General features: G+C 56.2%; 1 protein-coding gene across 3 annotated transcripts in view; it reads right to left on the bottom strand.

Moving 5' to 3' along the window:
- MYO7A (myosin VIIA) overlaps window positions 1-9,416 on the bottom strand; it is a 64,572-nt gene extending 55,156 nt beyond the window's left edge. For all 3 annotated transcript variants that reach the window (XM_021704595.1, XM_044919835.1, XM_044919836.1), the window contains exons 1-2: window positions 9,291-9,416; window positions 3,908-4,060 (exon numbers count right to left, since the gene is read on the bottom strand). In XM_021704595.1, the coding sequence (XP_021560270.1) occupies window positions 3,908-4,060; window positions 9,291-9,389 (252 nt within the window). In that variant the 5' untranslated portion in view covers window positions 9,390-9,416. The remainder of the gene's footprint in view (window positions 1-3,907; window positions 4,061-9,290) is intronic.
- Window positions 9,417-16,647: the final 7,231 nt, after the last annotated feature.

Below are 16,647 nucleotides of genomic sequence, written 5' to 3'. Positions count from 1 at the left end.
GGGACGGTGGAGCTGGTAGCTGGGGAGTGAAGAAGGGAGGGACTTGGCCACCGCCGGCAAGGGGGCCCAGGCCCATCTTGCCCCTGTCCGGGCCTCAGCACCTGTCCATCCCCCAAGGCTCTTGGCACCGCTCCCTGAGCCCCTCTGGCCCTCTCTCTCTCTCTCTCCAAGGGTCCATGGCCAGCAGGGGACTCATGCCCAGCTGCCCAGCACAGGCCTTCTGCTCAAGCCTCCAGGAAGAAAGCCTGTCTTTGGGGCCATAGGCTGGGGAGAGATAAGGGCTATTCCCAAGCCAAGGACACAGCACACGTGGGCCCTAGGGGCCCCAAGTCCCTAGGCGGAGTTCTAAGGACCTCTCCGGAGCCAGAGACACACTGCGGGGGATGTGACAGGAACGGCTCCACCTCTGCCAGGAAGCTTCCAGGCCTGCCAGCCCTGGGGCCTCTCCCTTAGCAGGCCATGGAGACCAAGACATATCCCTGGGCACACACACCTTCTCAGAGCCACAGAGGTGCTCACCCAGGAAGTCTCCCCATTGTGCCAGAGGGAAGGCTGAGACCAGAGAAGAGCAGGGACTCCCCAAAGGCCACCTGCCAAGATTGGACCCAGGCCTCCCATACTCGGGCTCCAGTCCCTGTTCAGCATCAGGGAGCACTGGATCCCCACCGGCCCTGCTACTTACACCCTGCAGGACCCAGGGAGGACCCCTGGCCTCTGAGACCACCCAACCAGGGGTCGCTAGGTGTCCTCTGAGGGCCCCCCCGCACTGGGGGTGTCCGGGGCTGATTTGTGGCTCTGGGGTGCTGTCCCGTAGGCTCCTAGGGCAGGCTAGCTGCAGCAGGCAAGCCCAAGGCAGACAGTCAGGGACAGAGCATCGCCCAGCCCAGGGCTGTGAGCGGCCGTGGTAATCGGAGGAAATCCTGGGTACGTGGGGCTGTGCCCGGGGTAACCCAAGCCACGAAGTGACCAGGGGTTGCCATGGTTAGGGACAGGTATGGTTTCTGGGTGGGACAATGGCCCGGTGCTTCTTCAAAGCTCTGGTCCTATCCCATCCACCCATCACAGAATCAGAGAGTGAGCAAGTTGAAACCTTGAACAGGGCAATCCTTGAACAGAAGGGCTCCCTAGACCAACTGACACCCAGAATCCCAGGCTCGTGGACCAACTGAGCTGGGGACCCCCCAGGTGCTTCCTGAACAAGAAGGTCATGTAGGCACCTCATCTTGACTTAGTGCCCTGCCCTGTCCCCTGCCCCCTCTCCCCCACCTAGAAAAGAGACCACCAGAAAGGTTACTGGTGAGGACTTCCAAAGAGGCAAATGGCACAGATTTTGTGGCTTTCTGGAGAAGTCATAAATCTCTGGAATTCTTTCCTTTGCTCCCCTAATCAGCCTGCTCTAGGACATAAAGCTGATTTCTCTGCTAGATGCCAGCTAATCTGTCTATCCCCCCAAATTTCACAAACAAGGTTTGCTCTTCCTGAAGTTTTTTTTTCCCCTCTCCTTTGTGAATCCTGTGTTTGCCTTTGTTCTTTGATTCAGTCTACCGACTGTCCCTCACATGTGAGGAACCAGTTTGCCTGCAAGAATCAATAAACTTTGTGCAAAATAACCAACGACATGCCTCTGAGCTATTCCTAGACACAGTCGGGGGGGTTCCCTGGTGGGGACAGTTCCCATCTTACTCAGCTCCTCCTGACAGGAGACTGGGTCAGGACATCAGCTCTGGCAGCGGCCTCCCTGAGGGGGAGGTGGGAGGGAGGGGCAGGCTCCCCATTTACCTCCAGACCCAAGTGACACACTCCACCCAGCCCCGGGACGGCAACCACAGGGTGTGCTAGGACCCTCTGTGACCACCTGCCACCTAAGGTGAAGAGCGAGTAGGGAACCGCCAAGAACTGGGGTGCAGACACCAGTGGATCTTCCTGGGGTATCTCTGGCCTGGGCTCAAGTTCTAGCCCCATCCTCCTGTCTGGGTGAGGCTGCTCACGTCTGGAGGTTCCACTTGTGCCCTGCCCCGCCCCCCAGGTGAAGAAAAGAGTGAGAGGGGCTTTATCAGCTGTAAAAGCCACTTACTCAGGGGGCAAATGTCAAGGGCCTGGGCACAGCCTCCCCTTGGGAACCTGAAGTGGCAGACGGTCCCAGAGCGGGGAGAGTAGCAGAGGACCTCCCTAGCAGCGGAGTGGCCACAGTTCAGGGCTTCTAAGAGGATGGATCCCTGACCTTGAAGCAGCTCTTGCTGTGACTGCTCAGGGACAACTGCAGGGCTTCCAGCCCTGTCTCCCTGGCTCCTCCTCAGGGTCCCGACAAGCTGAGGGACACTGTGCCACTCCCTCACCAGGCCCTTTCCTGCCTCCAGCCTCCTATCCACGCAGCACCCCTTCCCGAATGCTGTATCCCCTGAGCTGGGAGTGAGGCCTCACCCCTACAGATCCTGCTCTGTCTGCACTTAGCTCGAGCACTCCTCACGACACTTGTCACCCAAGCATGCCCTCTCTACCAGCCTGCCTGGGGCCCTGCCTGGGGAGCGGGGGCTCCCTCCTGCTCTCTCCTTTTGTTGCACCAGCCATGGTTTCCTTTTTTTTTTTTTTATTTAAGATTTTATTTATTTGACAGAGAGAGACACAGCGAGAGAGGGAACACAAGCAGAGGGAGTGGGAGAGGGAGAAGCAGGCTTCCCGCCGAGCAGGGAACCCGATGCGGGGCTCGATCCCAGGACCCTGGGATCATGACCTGAGCCGAAGGCAGACGCTTAACCACTAAGCCCCCCAGGCGCCCCAGCCATGGTTTCCTTCACCCGGAGCTGCTTGAGGGAGGGGCTGGGTCAGAGACATGCGGTGACCCCAGCACACAGCTCTGGGCCTGGCTAAACCTCATGGAGCCTCAGTTTCCCTGTCTATAAAATGGGACTATGGGACTAGCTCAGCAGTTCTCAGAGTGTGGTCCAGAGACCCCTGAGGGTCCCGAAGTCCCTTTCAAGAAGTCTGCAAGTTCCTTTCCACCTCTGTATCTCTGCAGCCAGCTTTTCCTCATACACTTCAACCAAACAACCCCACATCAGACAGGATGTGACGCAGATAGGAGAATTAGCTCTCTTCTATTAAGCCAGACATTAAAGATATCTCAAAAAATTATAAAACAATAACACTCTTCTTCCTAATTTAGGGGGCATATTCATAGTTATTTTTCATAAAAATGTTTTCCTATAATAGATTTTTATGGTTATTTTTTAATGAATTAATACATTTTGTGAAGTGTCTTAGTTTTAATTTCTAATATGGTAAGTATCAACAGATATAGCCTACATTGACAAATGCTCTTGGGAGTCCTCAATAATTTTAAGAGCATCAAAGGTTCCCGAGGCCAAAACATGTGAGAACCTCTTGGGTATAATCTCCACAGGCCCTTTGTATTCTGATGGTCTCTGAACCTACCTCCTGGTATCAGTTCAGTCCTGGCTAAGTGAGGCTGTTTGTCCTGTTGAGTTTCAAGGTGTAAGAATATGGAGCGTGGCCTATGTACAACTGGTTCTTATATCAAGGGTTTGTGGAGTCAAGGAGCATGTTCCCTCCTCCATCCTCTTCTGAGGATACAGACCCCCGACCCATCCTCTCTTCACTGGAGGACCAAGACAATGGCAGGCTCCGACCCCATAGCGAACCCAGAGGAGGCAGCAGTTCCCCATCTCTGGGCAAAACACGGAGCCTCTCACCAATCCACCCAATGGCCTGGGGAGGCACATGAACCCGTGGTACACACCGCTCCCTTCTCCAATCACAGACCACACAAGCCGCAGTCCAAAGGATGGTTCAAACCCTGAGCTGCTGCGGGCAGGTGGGTCCCTGGTTGCCTCTGGAGAGCGGGCCCCTGCGAGTGGGCGGGGCAGCGAGTGGGCGGGGCAGCACTCACGTAGATGAGGTGGTCCCGGTAGCGGATGAGCAGGTTGCGCAGGATGCCAGCCTCGTTGAGGTCTCCCAGGCGAATCATGTCCTCCACGCCATGGACCGACGTGGGGTGCATGGGCTTGATGTGCGTGGCGTTCTGCGGGGAGATCCAGTGTTCCTGCAGGGAGGCACCATGGCTACGCTCAGGCCGGGCTCCTGGGACCCAGGTTGTGCTCTGCTGGGCAAAGGGCCCAGGAGGGACAGGGATCCTGGGTCTGTGCGACCCTGGTAAGGGCCTCCTCCTCTCCTGTGGCCAAACACTATCATTATCAGGTTTGAGTCTCTGAGGATGGTGCTGCCCACCCCCACTCTCTGTGGACCACTCCTCCTCTTAGGGAATTCTCTCTACAGACCTAAAAGATGGGCAGGGCAGGGACTTTGGTCCCACTTAGCTTTCTCATAAAGGGAATTAGAGTCCCCCCAGTCACTTTGCAAGGTGGAGGGGAGAGTGTAATCACTGGAATTAGACTTGACTTCAAATACAGGCTCTGGTAAACAAAGGCACAAAAAGTAGTTTCAGACAGTGCCAAGAATAAACCGACAGGCATATGGGTTAGAGACCAGGGAGGGAACTACCTTAGGGTGTCAAAGAGGTGACATTTGAGCAGAGATCCGAATGATGGGAAGAAGATCCCTGTAAGATGTGAGGGGATGTCCAGGCCCAGGGAACAGCCGAAGCTCAGCCTCTGAGGCCAGCCAAGGCATGCAGTAGCGGTGGAGACGGAGGGAAGTGGGCCTGTCACAGATAGATGTCACAGGGCTTGTTGATGAACGTGGAGCAGGGGTGAACTTTCCATGCTTGTGAACTGATGCGGAAACTAGGAGAGAGCTTGCCCCATGGCCCTCCCTATTCTCGCCTGCAGTATCTTCTGCTGGGGGGCGGGGGGGGGCTTCCTGGCCAACAACACTGGCACTTTCAACAAACCTGCAAATCCCTCCTTCCTTCCCCAAGGCGGTGTCCAGCACTTTCTCACGATCTAGCTTCTCAGTGAGGTGAGAGTGAACTGTGCTCTGGGGTATGGCCGCAGCCTGAGCTCACTAAGCCCCACAGCCCTCTGGGGCCCTCTGCCTGTTCCCAAATGCCAGAACCCTGGGAGCCTCAGGACCAGACAGGAGCTTGACTTTTGGGAACAGGGGAGGAGAAGGGGACCCCACTGCCACCTCCCAGCTCAGGCCCTAAGACTTGGTGGGTAGGTGTGATACACACGACATGTCCTCCCATACCTGCTTCTCCTCCAGGAGAATCTGGGGCACCAGCCCCTCATCTCATCCCATCCCCAATCTAACTGGTCACCCAGTCCTACTCAATCATCCCTCTGAAGGGTTGCTGCTGATTGAGCAGTACCCTCCTCACCAACCTCAAGCCCCTACCCTGATCCAGACCACCATCTCTCACCTGGCCCCCTGGCCCTTGCTGTTCTCCAGCTATCCTCCAGCTCTCCCCTGCAGTCCCAACCCCCCTGGGAGTTTCTTCAAGCACCTGTCTGATCCAGCACTCTGGGGCTTGGAGCCCTTCCTTGCTGCCCCCATACTTTAGTCTGGCATGCAAAGGCCAACCTGACTTTGGCCACAGGGACTTTGGGCCTTCGTTCCAGCAGTCCCCTGTACTTCTGAGCCAGGGAAGGTTGGTCTCCACTTCCCCAAACACCTCTGTGGCCTTGCTCATGCTCTTCCCTTTACTTTCTTTCCACTCAGGCTTTGAGGCCCAGCTCAAAGATTTCCCAGTTTCTAAAGCCTTTGCCGACCATGCTGCCCACCCTCACGTGCTCCATGGCGCCATCCCCCCACCTTCACCACGGGAATGTGTCAGGACCTCCTCTGGGCCCCCACGTTGCCTGGGTCTCCCATGGCAAGGCAGTGGTCACACTGGGCTGCCATTGCCTGAACACGGTTCTGACCTCCCAGTGTGCCCCAAGGCTGGGGACTCATGGCGGCCAGACTCCGTGTCTTCTGGATCCTTGGTCCACAGTGCCTCAGACAGGGGCCACACACAAATGGTGAGGCAGGGAATCTGATGGGACAGATGGCTAGCTGGTGGCTACTGGGGACCAGTTCAGAATTAGAAGCATAAGTCCTAGTCCCTTTTTCCCGCCCTCTCACTTCACCTGAGAAAACAGGATCAGAGTAGGACGGTGGCCTGCACCAGGCCCTCAGAGGGAGCAGGGACAGGGCCAGCCAGAGCCCACAACTCCAACTGCCCTGGCATTTCATGGCACCTTCTGGGCCAGGAGCACTTGAGTCCAGCTCAGGCCCTCACACAGCCCTCCCTGAGGCATGAATGGGCCGGATGGGGAGATCAAAGAACCCGCCTGGACTTTCCAGTCCTGAGTGGAACATTCCTCTCTCCCATTTTATCCTATTTCTTGATAAACGTTGATCCAGTTGGAAAATTCCCTCTGCCTGGTCCCTGCTCATGGACTCAGTGCTACGCTCCAGTGTGGGCTGGAGGCAAGAGGATGCCTGGGCAGGCTGTCTGCCTGGTACCCCCATAGTCCCTCCCCCAGCAATTCAGCACAGAGGTGAGAGGCAGCTCAGCCACCACGCCACCCTGTAGCCCTGTGCACACACCACTTGGCTTCCCTGAGCCTCCATGACCTCATCTATGCAATGGGAATTAGAGTAACAGTCCCTTCTTCTTGGGGACTTTGAGGGGATTAATTGAGACACTAAAGGCCAACCTTTGTTTCACTCCCACCACGTCTAAAAGCACTGGTGCCTGGTAATTGCTTAACCAGGGCTGGGCATTATTACTCTAATGCTTTCTGGTTTTACAGAGGAGATCTATGTTCTCGTTTGTTCCTCATAACATCCCAAAACAGAATGACCAGTCCCCATTTAATGAGGAGTCACCCTCAAGTGATCAAGTGGCTCACCCCGTTACATGGCAGAACCAAGCCTCTCCCCACCCCTTTCCTGCACAGAAGGACTCCCAACAGACGTCAGCACCTCTCAGGCCAATGTCCACAGGCATCTACAGCATAGACCAAAGTGTAACCAGGGCTCTGAAGGAATGCCGGAGAGAGAGAGAGGGAGAACATGGCCAACCCCAGGGACTGGGGACACTTTTGGAAAAGAGGAGCTGGCCTGGTGCTGAGTTTGGAGAGACATGAACTGCATGCTCTGTAGAGGAGGGGAGGGAGGGGTGCCTCTGGCAAGGGGAACAGCCTGGGCAAAGGCAGAATGTTAGGATCCCCTTGAGGATCGTTCATTCATTCATTCATTCATTCAGCAAGGCTTCACAGAGAACCCTCCCTGGATAGATGCCTTGTGGGGTCTCAGGGAAACCAGATGTGACTGCCCTCAAGTTAAGGGAGTCTTTTTTTTTTTTTTTTTAATTTATTTATTTGAGACAGAGAGAATGAGAGACAGAGAGCATGAGAGGGGGGAGGGTCAGAGGGAGAAGCAGACTCCCTGCCGAGCAGGGAGCCCGATGCGGGACTCGATCCCGGGACTCCAGGATCATGACCTGAGCTGAAGGCAGTCACTCAACCAACTGAGCCACCCAGGCGCCCGAGTTAAGGGAGTCTTGAAAGCCAGAGGGGTCAAAGACAACAGCCTGGAGGGCTGGGATAGGGAGGTGGGAGGAAGGAGAGTGGGACAGCCCCTGAGAGAAGAGGCCAGAAGCCCTGGGCCCAATGCCACTGAAGCAAGCCAGCCACCCTGACCTGCTCCCGGCCACCCAGTCATGTCCCTCCCCGCCTGCAGCCCCCACTCCCAGGGCTTTAGTGGGAGCGGATGGGGAGGGGGGCTCTGGGATCCAGTGACACAGTTACAGGACACCATCTGACATGCAACATGACCCAGGTGAAACGTAAGCCTGCAGGCCGAGTCCCGGGGCCCCACCCTAGGCGCTACAGTCGGGTTTGTGGGCCTGTCTGGGCTGCCAGCTGAACCCGTGCCCCCTTCTCAGGCTGCAACCTCACAGAGGCTTCCTAGAAGGTCCTAGAACAGAGCCTCCAGAAGGACCTGCAGGCACTTTGGTTCTCAAGCCCAGGGGACAGAGCATGGCTCAACAGAATCTGAGCACCAGAGCAGCCACTGAGATATGGGGTGAGGAAACACTACACAGAGACCAGAGGTTCTGGGTGCTAATCCCAGCACCATCACTTACTAGCTGTGTGACCAGACCTGGTGGTCCCTCCCTGTCCCAGCTTCCCCTTGGGGAACAGAGCATTTGCCTCTCACGGATGCTGTGAGGACCCAAGACAGAGCTTGGGTCAAAGGGCTTTGCAGACCCCATGGGGGTGGCCCTGAAGGCTGTAGGAACAACAGTGATGCCCCTACCCCCTCTATGGCCAGAGCCTGACCTCCAGGCCCCTGAGCCCTGCCCTTGCCCCCCAGTGGAGCCCTCTGCTCCCTGTCACTGCACCCTCTTTTGCCCCCAACATTCTAGGACCCCAAGACAGAAACTTGGTTCTATCTCTATATTCCCCAGCACTAGGTACAGCACCAGGCACAACGCAAATGATGGTGGGACTGAATCTCCCTGGGTCCCTCATGTCCCTGCTAAGCTAGGACTCTGTTCCCAGGACCACGCCCCCACGTCCCCTTGCTATGGACACATGTGCTTCCCCTCCGGGCCCTCCTCCAGACTACCCGCTTTCTCCAGGGCACGACCCTGACCTCATACTTTTCTGTCCCTCCTCATGCCCACTACCCACACAACTTACACCTCTTGTGTCCCTCTGCTTCAGGGCCACAAGAAATAAAGGGTTAATCTATTAGATGGATTTCCAGGGCAGTGCCAAGGTAAGCAATGAACTCCTAGGACGCCATAACCCAATAGATCAAGACTACGGGCATTTTTAGTCTAAATCACTTTACTGAGGTATTCTCTACAGGGGCCCCAACATATGGGTCAATAACCCGATGAGATAGTTACTATGATCCCCACTTTACAGAAGAGAAAACTGAGGCTTGGAAGGGAAGGAGACTTGAATGTTGCAGAACTAATACATGGGCAGGATGGGATTTGAATCCAGTCTGTCTGATTCAAAGCACCCCTGTGCCTGAGGAGCTCCCAGCCTGGTGCTGCCCCCTGCCCGCCACCATACACGTGTACGTGCCCCCCCTGCCCCCCGCCACATACACACCCATCCCTAACACTAGGCAGAATGCACTGAGTGCTTATGGAAATAGAACCCAGCAGCCTGGGCAGAAGGGGAGGCACCCTCTCGCTGGGGCAGTGGGAAAGCTCCATGGAAGATGGGGTGTCTGAGAGGTAGAAGCAGGGGCATGAGTACTGCCTCCACCCCCCCTCAGGTTACTGCCCGGTCCCTGCCTTGGGGGACCTGTCAGCCTCGGTCTTCCCAAAGGCCCAGGGGCATGGGAGGTAGGGGGCTACTCACATTGCCTTCATCGTCCACCACCTGGATCTGCCCCGAGTCACAGAGCTTCACCACTGCTCCGATGGGCACGTCGAACTCCTGCCCAGATCTCAGGTCCATCCAGACATAGTCCCCCTGTGGGCAAGAGAGAATCCCAGGCCAAGTGAGCAGGGAGGGGGATCCTGTGCCCCCACCCTCCTACCACCAGAGGCTCCTGTGCCAACCACAGGAGAGGGAAGAAAGAGCTGGAAGCCATCTGGTGCCAGGCCCTGAGTCCGGCACTGATCCAAGGTCCTCAATCCCTCCTCAATCCCTCCTCTGCAGTAAGAGCCCCCATTTCACAGATAGGTAAGTAGAGGCTCAGAGAGGGGGGAGAGCCAAGACCACACAGCTGGGCAGCTTCACACCCAGGCCTATCCAGCACCCAGCTCTCCCCAAGGCTCTACACCTCATACACAGACAGCAAATCCGTCAAGGTTCAGGCAGAAACACCAAGCCACCCAAACCACTTCGCCTCTGTCCTAAAGGAGCCATCTCCACGGGATACCCAAACAGTCTCCATCGCCTCCGGGGGCAAGTCTCAGAGTCATAGGTGTGGGCTCCTGGCAGCGACACTGCTCTGTGCTGGGCCCTGCAATCCGAGCCCCCCCACACTGCCTCCTGACTTGCGGGGAGAGCCCCAACCTTGAGGGGGAGGGTGTCACACTGTGTCCCTTGCTCTTCCTACATAACCGGTAAGGCGCATGGAAGCCAAACCCCAAACCCAGAGTCAGAGAAATGGACTTAGAACAAATGCTTTCAGCACGGATGCATTCCACAAACACGTACAGAGCACCTACTGAATACAAGGCACTGATTGATCTAAATGCTGAGGATCCAGCAGTGACCATGGCGTCTACATCCCAGCTGGGAGACCAGAGAAAGCAAATAACTGAGCAAATCCGTTCCCGCGATCGCTGCAGAGGACGGTGAAGGGCCCAGGCACACGGATGGTGGAGAATGCCTGAACCGACAGCAGCCCTCACAGGGCTGGGCAAGACCCAGCGCCGCAGACGCTCACTGGCCTGCAGGTAAAAGTTGGATTGTATCCTAATCCTAACAGGCGTATTCCCCTGGAGGGTGAGAGAACACAGACATCTTAATAAAACGAGAACTTACCACGTGGCAGCTAGAAACAGAACAGCTGACAAAACAGAGGACAGTGAGGTCACCCCATGGGAACGGCCCCGTGGAAACCACTCTGGGCGGCAAGTCAGGAGTTGGGGTTCTGGGCTTGTCTAGGCTGGGCCTTGGACAGATCGCTGACTGACTTGAGCCTCAGTTTCCACAGGTGTCTGAGGGATGGGCTCAGTGAGTCCCAAGGCCAGCTCCTCACTGCCTCAGCCTCCCCCTGTTCCCATCAGAATCAACTATTTTTCGGCCACAGCTACCACTTCATAGGAGGTTACGCATGTCAGAGACTGGCTGGCTCCAAACCCAAGCTTTCTCCCAGAAAACGTAGGGAGAACTGGAGAGCCTCTGGGGACAACTCCTGTGTTTCCCGAGCATCTGCGCTGTGCTTCCGGTGAGGCGGCCCGTGTAACCCTGTTCTCCCAAACCCAAACTGCGCTTCCTGACACACCCCTCAGCCACGCAGAGTTCCAGGCCACACGCCACCGGACACGGCCTGCTCATACTGCTCGTCTCCACCTGCCGGCTTCCCCGCCCCCCTTTCCACAGAGAGAACGCCTGGCCGTCTGTCCAGCTCTTCCGGCCCCGCCCCACCTCCCCACCTTCTCCCTCCTCCTCCCCAACTGCTGAAGAGTCCGTTCAGGCATCCAGCACGTATTTATGGAGAACCCACTGTGGACCAGTCCCGTTCCCGCTCTGGGGACAGAGCCGTGAACAGATGGGAAAGGCAGAGTGCCTACAGCCACGTGAGGGGAGGGCGTGGGGCGACCACGGGCAGGTACCAGGTCACGCAGGGCCCTGTAACCATGGACAGAGGTTGGACCTTCTTTTAAGTATGACAAAAAGCCATTGGAAGGTTTTAAGCAGGAGAATGCCATGATGAATTTACCTTTTCAAAAGCTCACTCTGGCTGCTGTGTAGAGAATGGGGGCACCCCCCCAGGCTCCAGGGCCCCTGAGCTTGCCCCTTTCAGCCAGCACCACGCGGAGTGACCACCATCTGTGCAACCTCTCACCACTAGCATGCAGCCCCCCCCACCCCCCGAGGACAGGGCTGGGTCTGAGTCTCATCTGGGACTCCCCAGAGTCAAACAGAGTCTAACACAGAAAAACAGAATTTGTCTCTCGATGAGAGAGAGTGTGTGTATGTGTCTGTGTGTCTGTGTAAGAAACAGAGCATGTGACAGAGGGTGTGTGAGGAAGAATGAGAGAGAAAGAGCCAGAGCCAGAGCCAGACACTAACTGCTGGAGGCCAGGCTGGCCGGGACTGCTTCATGCTAACTCCCAATACACCCACAAAGAGCCAGGTAGCAAGTCAGATGCTTCCCTGTGATTCACTATCTCACTGACAGCCCTTAGGCAGAGGGTTCTATTTCTACTTCATCTCCTCAAAGAGGTCAAGAAACCTGCCCAAATTCACCCAGCTGTTTTATAGTAAAACCAGGAATGAAGCCCAAATCTGACAAACTCGAAATCCAGTGCTCTTTCCTGACATCTCTCTGAACCCAGTCCTGTGAGCAAAACAGGAAACACTGATAGGACCCTAGGCCTTACATGGCTTGTGGGCCAAAGGGCATGCTGGGAGCCTCAGCGGAGGGCAGAGCTGGAGGGCAAGGGTCTCCCTGAGTCACCTATAACCCCTGACCCGGCGCGGAGCCTGGCACACAGAAAATGCATCCCACTCAGGGAACAGAGGATAACCAAAATTAAAGACCTCATGTGATCAGGAACTGGGTGCTCAGAGCAGCTGAGCAGGGAGCTCAGAGCCTACAGAAACAAAGTGACTAGAACTCTCCTAATCAAGGACAGTCACGAGGAGGGCAGTGACTTAACTCTCTTTCTCTGCTCTGGGTCTCAACTTGAGGAAAAAGACTAAAATGGCAGCTAAGTGACCTCAGGGAAAATTCTGAGGCCTGAGAACTTCTGAGGGGAGAAGTTCCCATGGTCCCGGGCTAAGTTCTTGGGGCATCAGAATACAGGTGGGTTGGAAGTCTTCATTTTTACAGATGAGGAAACTGAGGCCCAAAGAGACAAAGGAACCTGGCCACAGCCACTCATCAAATTGGTGACTGATAAAACTGTGAGCACCTGCAGGGCAGAGCCTGAACCAAAAACAGAGTGGGTTGAGAGTCCTGGCTGGGTGAGAGAAGGAAGATGGAAAAGAACAGGAAACTTTTTTGTGGGGCAGGAAGACGGAGAGGAAAGAAGTACTGGGCCCCAGGTCTTACCCCACCGGCCCCTCCCATTCCCAGACTCCAGGCACTCATGCCCGCATCTGGCCCCATTTGCAACCATTCCACTGTGAAGGGTGCCCCACTAGAGACTTCACCTTGAATTGAAAATCCCATTTGTGACATGATATGGACGCCTCCGTATGGCCGTGTGACATGGGGCCAGTTCCAGCTTCTCTGCTGTCACATGCGTGGCTAGAGCAGAGGGTCTCCCAGACCCAGAGTGATGATTTCTCAGAATGGATCTATCTAAAAGTTCTCAAAAGTACCCGGAACCCTCCCAGGGAAGCTGGACACACCCACAGTGAACACAGAGTTAAGAAATCTTAACTGTCTGCCTTCGGCTCAGGTCATGATCGATCCTGGGGTCCTGGGATCGAGTCCCACATTGGGCTCCTTGCTCAGCAGGGAGCCCGCTTCTTCCTCTGCCTGCGCTCTCCCTGTTTGTGCGTGTGTGCTCCCTCGCTCTCTGACAAATAAAATCTTGAAAAAGGAGAGCGATCTTGGTTCGGGTTCCAGTTCTTCCACTAATACTGTGTGACTTTGGGTAAGCCTTTCAGTCTCTCTGGGCCTCGGTGTTCACAGTGTTCACCCACTCAGGGTCAGGGCATAGGAAGGTGAGAGACCCCACAAACGCATGCTGGCCTTGATGTCCACCCACCTGCCCTCCCAGGTGTGCAACCCAGCGTGGGATGAACACTAACTTCCAACAGGGCCTTGGCCCTTTATGCCTCTTCCCTCCTCTGGGGCAGGGTCTAGCTAGGGCTCGGTCCCTGTTTGTGGGATGAAAACGAATCCGTCTCAGGACTTGTTTCCCCCTCTCATCCTCATAATCACTCTGGGACACTGGCTTTATTAGCCCCATTTTCACAGGTGGGAAAGATGAACCAACCAACTTGCCAAGGGCACCTATGAGCACGGAAGTCTCCAGTTGTTAACCTTAGGTGGTAGAGGGGACCTACCACCGTGCTCTCCTGCGGTGGGCCAGCCAGACCAGAAGTGTCTCCCGAGTCTCCTTGGAGCACCTGGAGGTGCTCCCTGCTCTGGACCCTGGAGAACTGGGGAAGCCCCTTCTGGGACCTGGCCCATCCACCTTGGGTGAATGCACAAGGAGGGGCAGCCGGGGCCAAGTTCACGCTGGGAATCAGGGATGGTACGCCCCACCAGAGGGCCCTGTCCGCGTGCACCCTAGTGCTCTGCGACCACCACCCGCCCAGTTCCCTCCAGGCAGGGAAACGGAGGCCTGCGGCGGGCTTCCTGGGGTGCCCTCCCCCACCCCGCGCAGGCCTCACCGGCAGGACCGCATAACTCTTCAACGACTGGTTCAGGCTGCGCACCAGCGCCCACTTGACCCGCTGCTTGGCGCGGACCTCGGCGGGGTCGGCGGGGTCGGCAGGGGGCTCCATGACACGGAAGGTCTGGCGGCGGCTCCGGCGGCGGCAGGGCTCGGGCTCCCTAATTCACTTAATCCCATGCGCGCCGCCGCCGGGGAACCCTAAACCCGGCCATCTGCCGCGGGCCCATGGCAACGGCGGCTTAGGTGACGCCCGCGGGCGGACCGGGGAGGGGGCGCCGGCGCTGCCCGGGCCCTCTCCCATCTGCGCGGGACCCCCACCACCTGGTCGTGGGGATCCCCGGCCGGCTTCAGCCAGACCACAGCTTGTGGGGACCCGGGAACCGAGCTGCGGGCCTCAGCGCAAACTAGGCACCTGGAACCTCACCTGGACTGCAGTTTTGGAGAAAAATCTGTGTGTTTTCTATGGAAAGAAACCTGGGGATGTTATGAAGGGGAACGCAATAAACTTGATGAATTTTTGAGACTGAAGGGAAGGTGCCTGAAAGACCCTTCTAGCTCCCTGCTACCTCTAGAAAGCCATGGCAGGTAAACATCTTCAGGGGCTCGGGGAAACTGGAGCGAGGAAGTTTCTGAACAGTCCGTGTCTGGTCCTCCTCATCCAGCCTTGAGGCTAGCCAGCTGGTAATCTCCAGCATGCAGAGGAAGCACGGAGGCCTGGGGGAGGGTGTCCCCTGGTTCTCCAGGACAGTGGACAACAAGCTGGGCTCCTGTGTCCGGGCAGCCACGCAGGACTGGGCACCTGGCTTGGGTCCACGCTGGGCCATGGGCCACAGTGGCCATCATCCTATCCAGAATGCACAGGCCCTGTGACTCTCCTCCCACTCTATGGGAAGTAGGGGGAAGGGTAGGAAGGAGACAGTGATGCCTCACACAGAACTCAGAGCTGCCCCACTGGACCTGGGCTTCCTTCCACCCCAACCCCCTATCCCAGCCTCAGGGACCCAGCACTCTGCCACCTGGCACCAGCCGACTGAGCCACAGCCATTCCCACCTACTTCCTGTGCCTTCTCAGGGACCCTGCTCTCGGGAGGGGTCCTTCTCCCAGCCAAGCACAGAATAAGCACACCCACCCCTGCCCACCCACCCACCCACGGGTGTCCATGGGAACAGAGGAAGGTGCTGGAGGTGGGCTTCCAGGCATCCTTCCAGTTGTCCATTTAACCAGACCTGTGACCAACCTTCACAGGCTCAGACTAAAGTTTAGGGGACACCATCCTCAGAGCTCCCAGCTTGGGGATGCACAGACCCAGACCCAGGGAGGCCAGTACCACCAGATGAGGGATGGATTAGTCCTGGAGAGACAGGACAGCATGGCCACTAAGCCGTTGGACTCGGGACCCAGACAGCTTAGGTTTAATCCTGCTAGGTCACTCAAGCTGTGTAAGCTTGGGCAAGCTCCTCAACCTGCCTCTGCCTTTGTTTCCGCATCTGTGGGATGACAAGATAACAGTACCGCAGGGGTTGCCTGTGAGGATTAAACAGGTTTACATGTGTAACTCACTCAGATCCGTGCCTGTTAGGACAAATGGCCCTGTGAGTGTTGGTTAGTGTTAACTGAGCAAGTCATGTTAGGGGTGACACCTGGATATTGTGATTATTTTCGGCAGACAGGAGAGGGAAAGGCACTCCCGAAGAGAGAACAGCAAAGCACAGAGAAGCAGAGGTAGGAAGGAAGAGATGGTAAAACAGGTCTGGTGGATGGAGACAGGCCCTCTCAGGGAGACCCGGGCAAGTACTGACCGAGACCCACTGCTCAACCCCATGCACCCAGGCCACCCGGAGCCAAAGCCTGGGAAGAGGCCCCTTCCCTGTGGCCAGCAAGCACCCCAGGTCTGGGTGGCAAGTCTCATGCCCCTGTGACCCACTCTGGCATCACCACATCCTCCCCCAGAACCAGGGCTCACTGCTGCTCCAGCCTCATCCTTTGCTGCCTTGAACACACAGGACAGAGTCTCCCTCTCTTCACCTTTGCTTCTGTGAGCCCTCTACCAGGAATGCTTCACCCCACTATCTTCTTCTCTGCCCCCACCCAGCCACCAGGGCTCCACAGAGCCACGTGCCACCTGTTCTCCACACACACACACACACACAAACACACACACACACACCCCACTGCTTCTTTTCTGTACTTCATTGGTGCCTCACACAAACTCATGGTACTGCCCTCACCCCACCCCACCACCATCCAGTCCAATTCTGGCCAGATGGGGAGACTGAGGTTCAGAGGGGGTGAAGAGACTTGCCCAAGGATACATACTGAGTTGGGACAAAAAGCTTTCATTTAGTAACTGTGCCAACTGTCATGAGCAAGGGATGTCAAGGAAGACGGCAAAGAAGGAAACTGAAGAACTCATCCCTTTACAGAAACACTAAAAAATATGGCAAAAACTGTCAAAATCACCTGTACCAGAACTCTAGAAAATAATCAAATATTTATAGTAACCAATGGAACATTTAATAAAGAGAAAGGTGATTGAACCCCAGCAGGAGAGCTTTGTGGTGTTTTAACCTACCCCCCCACACCCCTGTCTTGTGGCAATCTTGAAGATGTAGGCCCACGTCCCTGGTGTGGATTCTTGGGGCCAGAAGCAATACAGACCTTTTAACAAAGAATTATGGTT

The sequence above is a fragment of the Neomonachus schauinslandi genome, chromosome 11, assembly GCF_002201575.2.
Source record: "Neomonachus schauinslandi chromosome 11, ASM220157v2, whole genome shotgun sequence".
Classification (NCBI taxonomy): Eukaryota; Metazoa; Chordata; class Mammalia; order Carnivora; family Phocidae; genus Neomonachus; species Neomonachus schauinslandi.
This window is presented reverse-complemented; position numbering and strand designations above follow the sequence as displayed.